The following is a 14,245-nucleotide window of genomic DNA, read 5'->3' on the forward strand; positions in this document are numbered from 1 at the left end:
TAAACCTTTTTTTTTCCCGGTTAGAAGTCGGGACCAATTGTTCTCAACTTAATTGATTGTAACACTTACAACCACAGCCAGCCGCCTCATTAATATATTGATTGAAACCCATAAATTTCAATATTAATCTTGTGGATGAAAATTCTTTTGTCATGGAACCCTAGCTATGGTGGAGGCAATACATTTTCTATCCGAAAACATGATCTCAGTTCGGTGCAATACAAAGAAAATTCTTACCTGAGACCAAGAAATCTTAAGAAAAATCTAAATCACAAAGTACATATATACCTAATGACCACGCGTGATTATATTAGAAAAAAGAAAAACTCGTTATGAAACGGATCTCTATATTTTGTCTGGATTCATGCATGAAACCTATGATAGTTCAACAACGTTGATTTGATTCATCGGATCGGGGCATGATGCATCTCTTTTCCTTCATCAAGAAGAGTACCATAATATTCCTATTGGACGGTTTTCAAGTTTGAAATTAGGGCAACTCTCTTACCAATATCATTAATGGGGGCTGTGGGACTTAATGGTGTGGTCCAATGGAAGGTGGACCACACCATTAACGTGGAACGCTTCCTTGTTCTATTAGGATACTCTTTCCAATCTAGGTATGATATGAACATCCCATTTCTGCGGTTCATACACGGCTGGTAGGCGACGATTCTCAGAAGTTGTCGCCGAACGAGATGGATATAGTAATAGATTCGGTGATGATTTCCTTCATGCTCATCTCTAATTAACTAGGTCCAGAGGGAATTGCTTGTTGATCAAGGCACATATCCATTTGGCAATTGGATAATATATTTTTGCAACTTGGCCTATTTATTTCACTAATTCCTCAATCCCCATAATTATTAGCTGCAGATATAATCTGTATTAAATAGCATAATATAAGACTTTCCAATAATAAGTCAATGTTAGGTCTACTTTCGATGTGGTTAATCTCCATTTTCCATGGGTTCGATACCTTAGACGAAGCAAAAATTTTAATTTAATAAATTACTCTGTGATCTATCATCAACGGGATGAAATTAACTAAATGGCTTAAATGGGTACCAATTGAGCAGAAGCGTGACGGATGAAATTTATATAAACCCGGCTTAAGATGACATAACCATTCAGATCAATATGTCCTTTTGGTTTGGGTAAATTAAGCAAAATTTGAGAAAATATTTAAGTTGCACGCAACCATTCACTTCGCCTTCCTCGCCTCTTTTTTTTTTTTTTTTTCCGGCGTAAATCCTAGTATCCAGAAAGTTCAATTGGGACCTGACTAATTTAGTCAAATCGGATCGGCTCACTAAGCGATAAAACTCTCAAAGTGTAGATTTTTTGCATTCATATGGAATTGAATCTGAGACCTTGTTTAAGCGGAATAAGCGCCGAATCATTTGAACCAATCACATTACTTGCCTTCCTCACCTTCCTCACCTTTCTGTCGGACCTTGTGAAGCTTTAGATTGCTATTTTTTCCTTTCTTTTCTTTTCCATTTTATTCTTTGTTTACACCCAAAAATTGAGGAAAAATGAGGAAGTTTATAAGAGAGAAAGACTCAACAATCCTGACTTAACCTTTTTGATTACAAATTAGCTCAAATTTGCATTTAAGCCCAATTTTATTTAAAAATTTATCCAACAAAGAAGTCATGAATTCAATTTTCATAAGTAAAACTTATATGTTCATTTATTTTATTTTATGACTGTGGACATCCCTTATGATTGAAAAAAATAACTTAAATTTTTTTAATAAGAGCATAATTTAGTTTAAGCTCATATTTCTTATCTCAACCGGCCAAAGATTTGAGAGCTAGAATTCATTGATATTCTATCGTCCTCAAGCCATGTGGTAAGATGTTCAGCGAGAGAAGAGCATCTCGTTCCACACATATTTATGAAGGTTTTTATCCTAATTTCTAGTTAAGAATAAAAAGATTATACTTTTTTGGGTGAAAAAAGATAATACTTTAAGGCACCATGTAATAGAGTATAGAACATTTTTTTTTTGAACTTTTACATTTTAAAGGTGACATCACTTTGTTATGGTAACCGATAAGTCTAACCGGTTGTGATTATACGATATCTAGTGAGTTAAATGTATGAGAACATGTGAATTACGAAATTGACTAAGGCGTAATTGAGCAGAAGAAGGTATATTCACTCACTCATTATTCTGGAATTTATACAGTAGATTCTAAAGTAAAATAGGGAAGCATCATCTATGGCTAAACTAGTATATGCTAAGTATGGAAAACAAAGATATATACATAAAATACAATGGAAAATAAATCTTTCCATAATACTCCCCCTTAAGTTGGAGAATGAGGATTCCGAATTCCCAACTTGCCAAGGAGAAAATGGAACTGATCCCGCCCAAGTGCCTTGGTAAAAAGATCTGCCAGCTGAAAACGAGAAGACACGTGGGAGGTTTCTACAGCCCCAGAGCGCAAATGTTGCCTAATGAAGTGGCAATCTATTTCAATATGTTTGGTGCGCTCATGAAAGACCGGATTAGATGCAATGTGAATAGCCGCCTGATTGTCACAGAAAAGACGCATTGGACCCGCATGATAGACACCAAGAGAGCTGAGAAGGGAGCGAAGCCATAAGAGTTCGCTGACGGTTGCGGCCATGGCCCGATATTCGGCTTCAGCGGATGACTTGGAGACAGTTGTTTGCTTTTTGGTCTTCCAGGAGATAGGACTGCCGCCTAAGGTGATGAAAAAGCCAGTCAATGATCGCCGAGTCATAGGGCAGCTAGCCCAATCAGCATCAGAGTAAGCTGTTAAAGACAATGAAGTTGGCCGGAGAAAAATCCCTTGTCCTGGAGATTGTTTGAGATAGCGGAGCACACGCAGAGCAGCATCCCAATGTCCTTGTCGAGGATCTTGTAAGAACTGGGATAGGATATGAACAGAGTAGCTAAGCTCCGGTCTGGTGATGGTGAGGTACAAGAGGCGACCGATGAGACGACGATACTGTCCTGGATCTGGAATGGGATCACCACTGTCGGTGGACAAGTGGTGCTATTGCTCCATAGGAAAAGAAGTAGGTCGAGAACCGAGCATACCAGCTTCAGTAAGGATATCCAGTGTGTACTTCCGCTGGTTAAGAAAGAGACCAGAACCACTGCGAATAATTTCTATACCCAGGAAATAAGATAAAGGACCCAGATCCTTAATGCGAAAGCATTGATTGAGATAGTCCTTAAAATGAGCACATGAGGTGGAGTCATTAGTGACGAGAATCATGTCGTCCACATAGACGAGAACAGCAAGAAAAACGCCATGATGAGAGAAAGTAAATAGAGAATGATCAGCTTGAGATTGGTGAAAACCATATGTAATGAGAGCTGCGGCAAACTTGGAATACCAGTTGCGAGATGCCTGACGGAGACCATATAGAGACTTCCGCAGGCAACATACCGGATGGGGTATATCAGAGCGAAAACCAGGAGGAAGAGACATATAAACTTCCTCATCTAAGTCCCCATGAAGAAAGGCATTATTGACATCAAGCTGATGTAGCTCCCATTGTTTAGCAATAGCAACGGTCAGTAAACAACGTACCGTGACTAATTTTGCTACCGGTGCAAAAGTTTCGTGAAAGTCGACGCCTTCAACTTGAGTGAAACCCTTGGCCACAAGCCGAGCTTTGTAGCGTTCCACAGTGCCATCTGCCCGTCTTTTGATCTTGAACACCCATTTGCATCCAATGGGTTTCTTCTCGGGTGGAAGAGATTGAATAGTCCAAGTGCCATTATCTTCAAGAGCTCGGATCTCTTCTGACATGGCGTGACGCCATTTAGAATCTTTGGCGGCCTGAGTGTAAGTCTTGGGTTCCGTATCGGAATCTATTGCAGCAAGAAATGATAATTGCGTGGCATCAAGATCAGAGTAGTCAAGATAATGCTCTATGGGATAAGACATACCTGGAGAATGCGAAGGAGTGGGTGAAATGATGTGGGGGGGGTTGTCGGAGCAGCGAGCAGTATGAGAGACAAAATCTTTATGCCAAGCCGGTGTTCGAATAGTGCGAGGAGCCTTGGAATTTGCTATACTATCTGATGGAATAGAAGAAGAAGCAGTCGGGTCGGGCGCAGCGGAGACGGGCGGATCGAAGGGAGCAGTTCTGTCAGATGGCTGCAGCGTGCTGGGCCCAACGGAAGGAAACCCAGAAGTAGAAGTGGGCTGTGTTGGAGGAAGCCCAAAAACGGAAGTGGATTGTGCCTGAGGAAGCTCAGAATTGGGCCGAGTGGGATTGGTCTGGGCGAAAACGGGCTGGGCCGTAGATGTCATTGCTGGACCAGAAGTAACCGAATCGGGCTCAATTGAACTGGGCTGAGCGGAATGAGTGGGTAAAGACTCAAGTGAACTGATGGATGCTTGTGGGCCGGGCAACTCCCCCTGAAAATTTGGACCTGAAGTGTCCAAAAAATTGAAACCTATAGTAGGCGCATACGATGATGATGGCCCATTGCTGAACGGAAAATTATCTTCAGAAAATCGAACATCTCTAGAGACAAAAACCTCTCGAGTCTCCAAGTCATAAACCTTCCAACCTTTCTTGCCAAATGGATACCCGATGAAAATGCACTTTCTTGATCGTTGCCCGAATTTATCTTTAAAACGAGGACTACTATGTGCATAACAAAGGCATCCAAAAACTCTAATATGGTGATAATCAGGCTTTTGTCGAAAAAGAAGTTCGAATGGAGTCTTGCCTGAAAGAATACTGGAAGGTGTGAGGTTGATCAGATGTGCCGCAGCCGAAATACACTCTCCCCAAAAGGCAAGTGGAAGTGAGGCTTGGAACATTAAGGCTCGAGCCACATTGAGAATATGGCGATGCTTGCGCTCAACCCGCCCGTTTTGCTGAGGCGTATCAATGCACGAAGTCTGATGAATGATGCCATTATCTGAAAAATAATCTTGAACCACTCGACTCATGAATTCCGATCCATTGTCACTTCTTATTGTTTTCACCGTGCGGTCAAATTGGTTCCTAATCAACTTGCAAAAGTTAATTAGAAAACGTTGAGCTTCTGATTTTTCTCTGAGGAGATAGACCCATACACTTCGACTATAATCATCCACAATTGACAGGAAAAACCGAGCACCAGAAATAGATGAAACTTTGTAGGGGCCCCATATGTCACAATGAACTAATTGAAATGGGAAAGAGGCTTTATTTGAACTAATGGGGAAACTGGACCGTGTCTGTTTTGCCCGACAACAGATATCACAAAGTGCCTTATTATCTGAATGACTTATTGAAAAGGAATTATTCTCGAAATGAAAACGAGAGGAAGGGTGTCCCAACCGCTGATGCCAGAGATCCCTATCATTTGCTTTCATTGCCCGTATCCGCTGAAATGATGAAGATACTCGTTGCAGGATCCAAACCCCCCCGTGAAGCTCACCCACTCCAATCGTACTCCCCGAGGTGCGGTCCTGAATCAAACATAGAGCAGAAATGTAGTGTACACTACAATCAAGTTCTTGAAATAATTGAGCCACGGACAATAAGTTGCAATTGAAATCTGGCACGTAAAGGACATTGTGGAGAACCACATTGGCTCCAAAAGAGACTTTTCCCATAAATGTAGCTTTTGTTGTACCATTTGGAACATGTATGATAGGCCCATTGTGAACAGGTATAATATCAAAAAGATTATCCAAACTACCAGTCATATGACGTGAAGCTCCCGAATCAATAATCCAATCAAGTTTTGAATCAACGGGCACGAAATTCTCACCAGTTAATCGATTAATCTCACCGTCATCACGTGAGACCATCGACATGAGTTGCTGCAATTGGGCCTCAGAAAGGTGGGCCAGTTTACTGAGATCAGCAGGCTGATCGGTGTGGGCCTGGGCTGCCATGTAATTTGCTGGGCCCTGAAGAGCAGATTGTTGGGTCGTCTGATTGGGCCTCCATTGGCTCCGGGTTGTTTGGGCCGACCGCTGCTGAGATGGGCCGTTCGAGCGAAATCCTTCCGAACCGACCGAATAAAAATCTCCTGAACCGACTAGGTTAGAATACCCGGATCTGCTTCCCGGGTTAGAATGCCCGAAGCTCCCTCCCCGCTGAAACTGAGGAATCGGGGAAGAAGGAGGCGCCGCATGCCGTCCGCCTTGCCGAGGGAAACCCGTTTTCGAATTCCTCGAGCTCGATTGATCGGAGCTCGGATGTCCGTTCAGTTGGTAGCAGGTGGCCCGATAATGGCCATTTCGACCACAATAATCACAGAACGGTCGTCCCCGAGGTTTATTCTCTCCTCTGCTGGAATTAGGGTTAAAACCCCTAAAATCGTTCCCGATTTTTGCCGCAAACCCTAGGGCTTCTGAATTCGGTTCCCTTCCTAGCATAATCTGACGTTGAACTTCGTCGTGGGCAGCCATTGAGTGTGCTTTGTTCACATTCGGCAGAGGATCCATGCTAAGAATTTGCGAGCGGATCGTGGAATATTCGGGATTAAGCCCGATGAGGAATTGATGCAGCTTTTCCTTCTCCTTGTGCGCTGCAATCTGGAGCCCTGCGTTGCAAGTACAGGCCGGTAAGTCCAGGTATAATTCCAACTCATCCCAGAGGCTCTTTAATTTCGAGTAATACTCGGAGACCGATCTCTTGTCTTGTCTGAGCAAGCATATAGCAGTCTTCAATTGATGTATTCTGGTCTCGTTGCCTTGAGAAAAACGCTCCTTTAAATCATCCCATAATACTTTTGCGTTTCTTGCTCCTGCAACTGAGTTCTGCAGTTCTCCATCTAGATGGTTAAATATCCACGAGACTAGCATTGAATTACAAGTTATCCATTGTTCATGATAAAGTTCCCCTTCTGCTGGTTGTGCCACTTTACCTTCAATGAAACTTAGCTTATTCTTGGCCTGCAGTGCTGTTTGCATTGCCTGCGACCAAGTGTTATAATTCCTACCGTTGAGTTTGCAGGAAATTAGTTGAGTGCCAGGACCATCGGAGGGGGCGAAGACATAGGCAAGTGGCATGCTTCCAGCTGAGGTATTCTGATCTGTAGATTTAGCCATGACAGTTACTCAGAAAAACAGAAGAATGAGGATTGGATTTGCCGGGCAGAGGACAAAGGAGAGAAGGGTGACGCTCAGTGGGATCACTGGCAGATGGATGAGGAGTGATTTGCAGGACAGAGGACAGAGGACAGAGGAGAGAAGGGTGACGCTCAGTGGGATCACTGGCAGATGAAGCTCGGCCAAAATCTAGCCGGCGATGAGATGAGATGGCTAGTCCTCAGAACCACCGCTCTGATACCATGTGAATTACGAAATTGACTAAGGCGTAATTGAGCAGAAGAAGGTATATTCACTCACTCATTATTCTGGAATTTATACAGTAGATTCTAAAGTAAAATAGGGAAGCATCATCTATGGCTAAACTAGTATATGCTAAGTATGGAAAACAAAGATATATACATAAAATACAATGGAAAATAAATCTTTCCATAATAGAACAAACTATGCCGATTTTAATGAAAATAAAAGCTAGTAAGAAGATGGTTCTGATTGATATTTAATTTCTGTAGTTTCTTTTAGTTTCTTTCATGTATAATAATAAAAGACAAACTTTAAAAAATTATCAGTAATGAATGATACAAATTGCTTTTGCGGAATAATTTTGCTGAGGAGAAGCTTTTATGGAAATTTCTATGGGGTTCATAAGGGTCCTGAACATGTTCAAAATTTCCTTTGGCTAGTGGGACATGAGGGACTCCTTTTGCAAATATGTTTCCGTGATTTGATTTGACAATCGGCGTCGCTAGTTTGAACCGATCAAGGAACTCTCGCTACTTTAATCTTGGTTGATTGATTAGGTCTAATGGTTACGATCTGCGAAGGTTTTCTGCACTTAGTACCAATTCAAGACCCCTCTGAACTTTGCTTCTCTGTTTTTCACATAGTAGTAGCTTCTATATGGATTACATATGACTTCGCCTCCTGGCATTGACTGAGTCCATATAAAGTTTAGTTGCAAGAGGTAGGGAATAGACGAACATCGACTGGAATGATTTCTGCAACTATTGGATGTGTTTCTGCCACATTGCATTTTTCTTTGCGGTGATCTCAGCAGATTTGCTGTATGTTTTGTCCTTGTGATATTCTCTTGAATATTTTACCTTATACTCGTTTTTGTTATTAATGGATATTCATTGATTTGTAGAGGAAAAAAAAAAAGACTCCTTTTGCAAATAGACTCGAAAGTGATCATGCGCCTTCTTCGCTCGCATCACGAACATGCATATGAAGCAATGAACTATTAATTAAAGATACTTAAAAAAAACGTTGATTAAAGATATTCGTTGAATCTTCAGGATTGGCTGATTAAAAATAACGGACTATGCGCTCACTCTTAGCGATGTTCTTTAGTGGGGTCCTCGTGTTTTCTGTGAAATTATTGAAATATAAGAAGTACTGGTTCAAATTCGCATTTTGATGGATTCCAAACGAAATTAAGGAACAAAAAATAATTTTTTTTTCTTTTGGGCTAAAAATAACCTCAATCGAATCCTACCGCTTTTACCAATCCCGATCTGCACCACTTGGTCTTCGTTTGCGAGAGCTTCATGGGACTTCCTGTGATATTATTAATCGAAATTCTATCGGTTTGGATCACCCAATGAAAATTCGCACAATAAAGTACTCATTTTATTTCTCGACCATGAATACGATGCGGTTTGCCTCGTGGGGGAGCCGAACCCCAGTCGATATTTGGACTAGGGGTTCGAATAACTAATATAGATCGGGATCGTACAACCATATGCTCGGTCGGGGCTTGAGGGCTGCTTGTGCCTCTGATTAGATGGGCCTGGGCCTCCCCATTGGGTCTCAGATCTAATGAGCCCAGGCCCATAAGCCTTGTTGAGGCCCAACCAAGGCATCCTGAAAAAGTCGTTGAAGATAGGGAGATAGGATTCTGGACGGATGAGGGCGCGCCAAAACCTCTCCCTCTCATGGCGACTACCCACGTCCGGTCACTCATGGCCTGCTCTTCTCTCTCCTCTGCCGTCTCCTTCTCCCAACCCTCGCTCTCCCCCAAATTTCCTCTCAGTAATTCCTCCATTTCGAGGCGGAGTCCTCTCGGTTCTAGCCTAGCGCTCCATTTCAATTTGCTCGGAACGAGAGTCACCGCGAGGCGGAGCGTTTCTACGTTCTGCTGTCGTTACAGCAATGGCGGTTCCTCAAAGGTCGGTTGTGAATTGAATTAAGTTCAGTATATCAATGGGAGCATGCTTGAGTTTGCTAGCGAAGCTCTTATCAACTTTATCTTCTAATTGAGATGTAAAAGCAGTGATCTTTATGTACTGGACCAGTTGTTATCGAAGACGGGCAAATTGGCTCCTGCATATTGAGTTCATGGAGTTTTAGACCGTACTAAATGAACACTGCGCATTAATGATCTCATGGAACAAAGGTTCCACAGGATTACACGAACTATCTGAAATTTCGATGGAGGACTGGTAATGGAGGTCCGTAGATCGGAGGACATGCACCATTGCGTGAATCTTAGCTTAGGAGCCTCTCTTTACTGGTCACCACTCATTATCGTTAGAATTTCTCTGACCCATCTCAATTTGGACCGGGACGGTAGCACACCATGAATTGAGCTGTGCACGAACAATGTGGCAGCTGCTAATTTCGGGATGGTGTTATGGCCGCATTTCTTATCGCAGTAGCTATCTATAAGTTGTTCCTACTTTATGGAATGGGGTTTTCAGTTATGCAGGGACTGGAAGAGCACGCTGATAATCAATCCGACTCTGTCACGTTCTCTTCTGGACATGGAGTGAAGAAGCTCGATGGTCTGATTGCATCGATCCTTGTTTTTGTTCAAATTGCTTCTCCGATACCTTTACTTGGATGGGAGCCTCAGTCTGTTACTCCAGCAAATGCTGTTCTGTATTCTCCGGACACAAAGATCCCAAGAACTGGGGAACTTGCTCTAAGGAGAGCTATCCCTGCAAACACAAACATGAAGGCCATACAGGCAAGGCTACTAGCTCTGATGATGTGATCCCTCCACATATTCTCTCGAGCATGGAGATTATTAAGTTCATTGGGTTCTTGCTTTCTCGTACCAGGCTACCTTGGAAGATCTCTCTTACTTGCTTAGAATACCACAGAGAAAGCCATATGGAACAATGGAGGGTAATGTGAAGAAAGCTCTTAAGGTGCCCCTTGCTGATTTTCCCTTTCCTGCCCATTTAACGTACATTTGGAAATATGAAGTTTTTAAACTGTAGGACAAAATCAGCAAATTGTTGTCATGTTCTAATATTTTTCACTTTCAAACTCCTAAAGAGAAGAACATTGGAACTTATCCATCAAAAGACTTGGGTAGATTAGTAACTTATATTCCAAGTTTTTTTTTTGCTCCACTTTAGATAGCAATGGACGAGAAGGATTCGATTTTGTCAAGTATGCCGGCAGATCTGAGAGAAAAAGGTTCCCAGTTTTATGCATCTCTCATTGACGGGAAGGTATGGAAAGGTACTTGATGTTTTAAAGTTTATTTTTATGCCGTTATACTTTTATAGAAATAAGAAAAGCTGGTCCGCATTCTGTTTGCCGAAGTACACTAGTTTGTAATTTAGTTCCCAGAATCACTTTCGACATTTCCTGACGTTTTCTAGGGTGGATTGCAAGCGCTTCTTCAATCTATTAAGGAGCAAGACCCGGACAAGGTATCAGTGGGCCTGGCTTCATCTCTGGATACTGTTGCAGAACTAGAATTATTGCAGGTTAGTGGCAATTTCAGGCTTTTCTGTTGGATCGACTTTAAATCATGCTATGGTTATTTTTCCTATGGAATCTGTACTTCCATTAAAGTGAAGAAGTTACGTTGCAAAGAGATGCAACATTAACCAAATTTACCGTTAATATTTTGCTGCAGGCTCCTGGATTATCATTTTTGTTGCCAGAACAGTACTTGAAATATCCCCGGTTAGTCTCCCTAGAAGATAGTTACTTGTTAACTCTTAGTCGTAATTACTAGGTCAGCAGAATTCAATATTTGCAGGTGATCAGAGCAAGATTTGTTGATTTCCTTGCATTATTTTATTGATTGCAAGCACGCAGTGTTAACAATGGATGCTCGTGTCTATAATTACCTATTTATTTCGCTGCTGCCCTGATATGTATATAAGATTCCTCCTCCGTGTTCTTTTATGATATACAGGCTGACAGGAAGAGCAATTGTCGAATTTACGATTGAGAAAGGGGATGGAACAGCATTTTCACCTGAAGCTGGTGGTGAATCAAGAAAGACTGCCACGATGCAGGTACAGAAAGTACATTGGATCAAACTAGAATAATGCTATACGAGCACCTTGAAGTGTGGTCTATGTTCTTCCCTACTTTAGTTGAGATTGTTAATTGCCGCCTCATTAAGCATATATCATTTGATCACTATACCGAGACCAAGTTTCTAGATGGCATTTGTTTTTCATGACATAGTTGAAGGGGAGTTAATTTCTCATTCTCTCAGTTTAGTTTGTTCATTGCCACTTTGTGTTTGCCTACTTTCATGTGATGCGTGGTTCAGCTGTACAAAATTCTTCTTAATCTTGTACATTGAGCATCGCTCGTTAGACGAATATACTTGTAAAGATCCTTGATATATCCATTCACGGTGGAAATTTTAATACAGGTCGTTCTTGACGGATATTCAGCACCATTAACTGCTGGAAATTTTGCAAACCAGGTAAGGTAGTGATTGAACTTCCCCTATGGCCTTCGGAAATCTTTCCTACTGTCCAACTTATATTTATGCTACAAGGATCCTTGTAAAAACTGCAGAACACAATTCTTAATATTAGTGTTTTAGAGTTGATCTTGAAAGGAGCTTCGCATTCATTTTCTGGATCGTAGGGACTGAATAAAGTTTTCAAATGAGGTGTCTACAGGTAGCTGATGGTGCATATGATGGAACAAAGCTGAGTACTGTCAATCAAGCTGTTTTATCTGATAATGGAACCAATAAGGATCGTGGCTACAGCGTCCCCCTAGAAATAATGCCATCTGGGCAATTTGAACCGCTGTATAGAACAACATTAAGCGTGCAGGTAAACCTCATATTCTGCTTTGCCTTTCTTGTCTAGACTAGCTGCTCCAACTAATAGCATTCGTTGTTTCATTCTTATGGAATGGAAGGATGGTGAATTGCCGGTTCTGCCGCTGTCTGTTTATGGAGCAGTTGCTATGGCACACAGTGAGACATCCGATGAGTACTCATCACCACATCAATTCTTCTTCTATTTATATGACAAGAGAAATGTAAGCGACCTTCTCCCTCTGTTCACCGCAACCCATCCATTAGATAAAATCAACTGCTGAGTTAGTTTGTCTTACCTGTTTCAGTCTGGCTTGGGTGGAATATCTTTTGACGAAGGGCAATTCTCAGTTTTCGGGTACATATTCACTTGAACTTATGACTAATCCTGTCTTTTCGCTATTCCATTTGCTAATACACTGTTATCTGTGCACTTGACAGATACACAACTGCTGGGAGAGAACTCCTTTCGCAGATAAAGACCGGAGATATGATCAAATCTGCAAAGCTAATAGAAGGGCGAGACCGCCTTGTAGTGCCAAATGAGAGTTGATCACCTAACTTGCCAAACAAGCAATTGAATTCTGTCTTACAAGTTTATTACATCAGCTACACCTTGGGAGCAGAAGAACAGATAAAAAAAGCTGTACATTAGCATGAGTCTCATTTTTTTATTACAAACGGTTATGCTATTTCATATCAAATTGCTCGGGTGAGACTGTCTCAATTCATTCATCTAAATGTCTACTGCTTTAATCTGTTTAAAGAGTTTTTCCATCCACATGATGCTTCCCCGTTTTGACATCATTGGTTGGACCCGACAGCGACACCTTTAAAGCTTCGGCAGAATTTACACCTACCCATCCTCGCTAATGGCTACACTCTTGGCCAAGAAAAAGATTTAAAAAAAAAAAAAAAAAGAAGCTTTGCCAGTTTCATATTTCATTACGAATTGAGATGCTATTTCATGTTAAATTGCTCATGTTTTGACTGATTCAATTCATTCCACTCGTCAAATCTGTTTTAAGAATGTACGTTGATGCCTTAAACTTAATCAATATACATGTAAAGAATGGATGACCAACAGTACTGGCACCTTTCTATTGTTAAATTACGTCGGCCAAGCAGCCTCACTGACGGGAAATAGTCGAGAGGAATCTCCGGTTTTTTAATAACATGTGGTCTTAGAAATTGGAAATTTTATATGGCTTATAGAGAGATGCAGCGACAGCCCATGCTGATGGTGCGTGCAAGAAAGAATCCATTAATCAATTAGAAATAGAAGAAGGGGGAGATGGATCTTTCAGGAAGAGGGGCAGCGGTCATGAGAACAAGTTGGATTATTATCCACATCAGACACCAAGACAGACTTGTCCTCTTCACAGGTTCTTCCGTGGGCCCCCCCCCCCCCCCCCCCCCCCCCCCCCCCCCCCGACATTGGCTCTCCCTTACAAGACAACTCGTACGTAAGTTTGTAATATTCTGACACATGGAAGGATTTCAATTTGACACTGACAGTCTTGAATCTTCTCATCTCATCATCCTCGTAACAATAATGATCGTGTCATGTCATTCTTTTAAGGAAAAAGAAAAAAAGGGTTTACCTTTGAGAAGAATCAGAAGATATATGGAATCGATTAGTCCTAAAGGTGCTTGAGTTTGAAATTAAGCTGCTGTAACACACCAATTCCTATTCCATTAAGAAACTGCAGGCAAATGTTCAGATATATCCCAACTGCGATATATATATTCGGCTCCAAATCACAAGGACATGGTATAGCGGTACACAGTAAACTTATTCACGGAAAAAGAGATTGAAGTCGACCTCGACTTCGATATTAGCATTAATAGTAGGCTGCATTTCTTAACATTAGATAGATTGACATGAAATCTAATTGGTTGGATAACATAACTGGCTTATCTGAGTGAGATAATCTCGTTCTACTCACTACTGGAAATCGGCTCCATAGAGGCAGCCAATATCCGTCCCTATGGAGAAAATTCCGTCTCAATCCGCCTATAGAGTCGGAAATTTTCATCTCACAGAGGTCGACTAGTGATCTGTTGCATCTATCCCGGCTGTTCCTCACTATACCACTAGTTGGCCTGTGTCTCTGCCAGTTATTCCAATGAGAAATTCGAGGCAAGAATCTCA

General features: G+C 41.6%; 1 protein-coding gene across 2 annotated transcripts; it reads left to right on the forward strand.

Annotated features, from left to right (window-relative positions):
- The first annotated feature begins 8,956 nt into the window (after positions 1–8,956).
- Positions 8,957–12,856, forward strand: LOC116212704 (peptidyl-prolyl cis-trans isomerase CYP37, chloroplastic). Of its 2 annotated transcripts, none has more exons than XM_031547349.1 (12): positions 8,957–9,226; positions 9,766–10,026; positions 10,121–10,210; positions 10,424–10,519; positions 10,673–10,780; positions 10,933–10,982; positions 11,218–11,320; positions 11,689–11,742; positions 11,945–12,103; positions 12,192–12,314; positions 12,399–12,448; positions 12,532–12,856. In XM_031547349.1, exons 1-12 carry the CDS (start codon positions 8,993–8,995, stop codon positions 12,641–12,643), a joined length of 1,440 nt encoding a protein of 479 aa, XP_031403209.1. In that variant the 5' UTR covers positions 8,957–8,992; the 3' UTR covers positions 12,644–12,856. The 2 variants fall into 2 exon arrangements, with proteins under 2 accessions (XP_031403209.1, XP_031403210.1); XM_031547350.1 differs by having other exon boundaries at positions 9,088–9,226; positions 9,758–10,026.
- The last annotated feature ends 1,389 nt before the right edge of the window (positions 12,857–14,245 follow it).

Source organism: Punica granatum, chromosome 7 (assembly GCF_007655135.1).
Source record: "Punica granatum isolate Tunisia-2019 chromosome 7, ASM765513v2, whole genome shotgun sequence".
NCBI classification, from domain to species: domain Eukaryota; kingdom Viridiplantae; phylum Streptophyta; class Magnoliopsida; order Myrtales; family Lythraceae; genus Punica; species Punica granatum.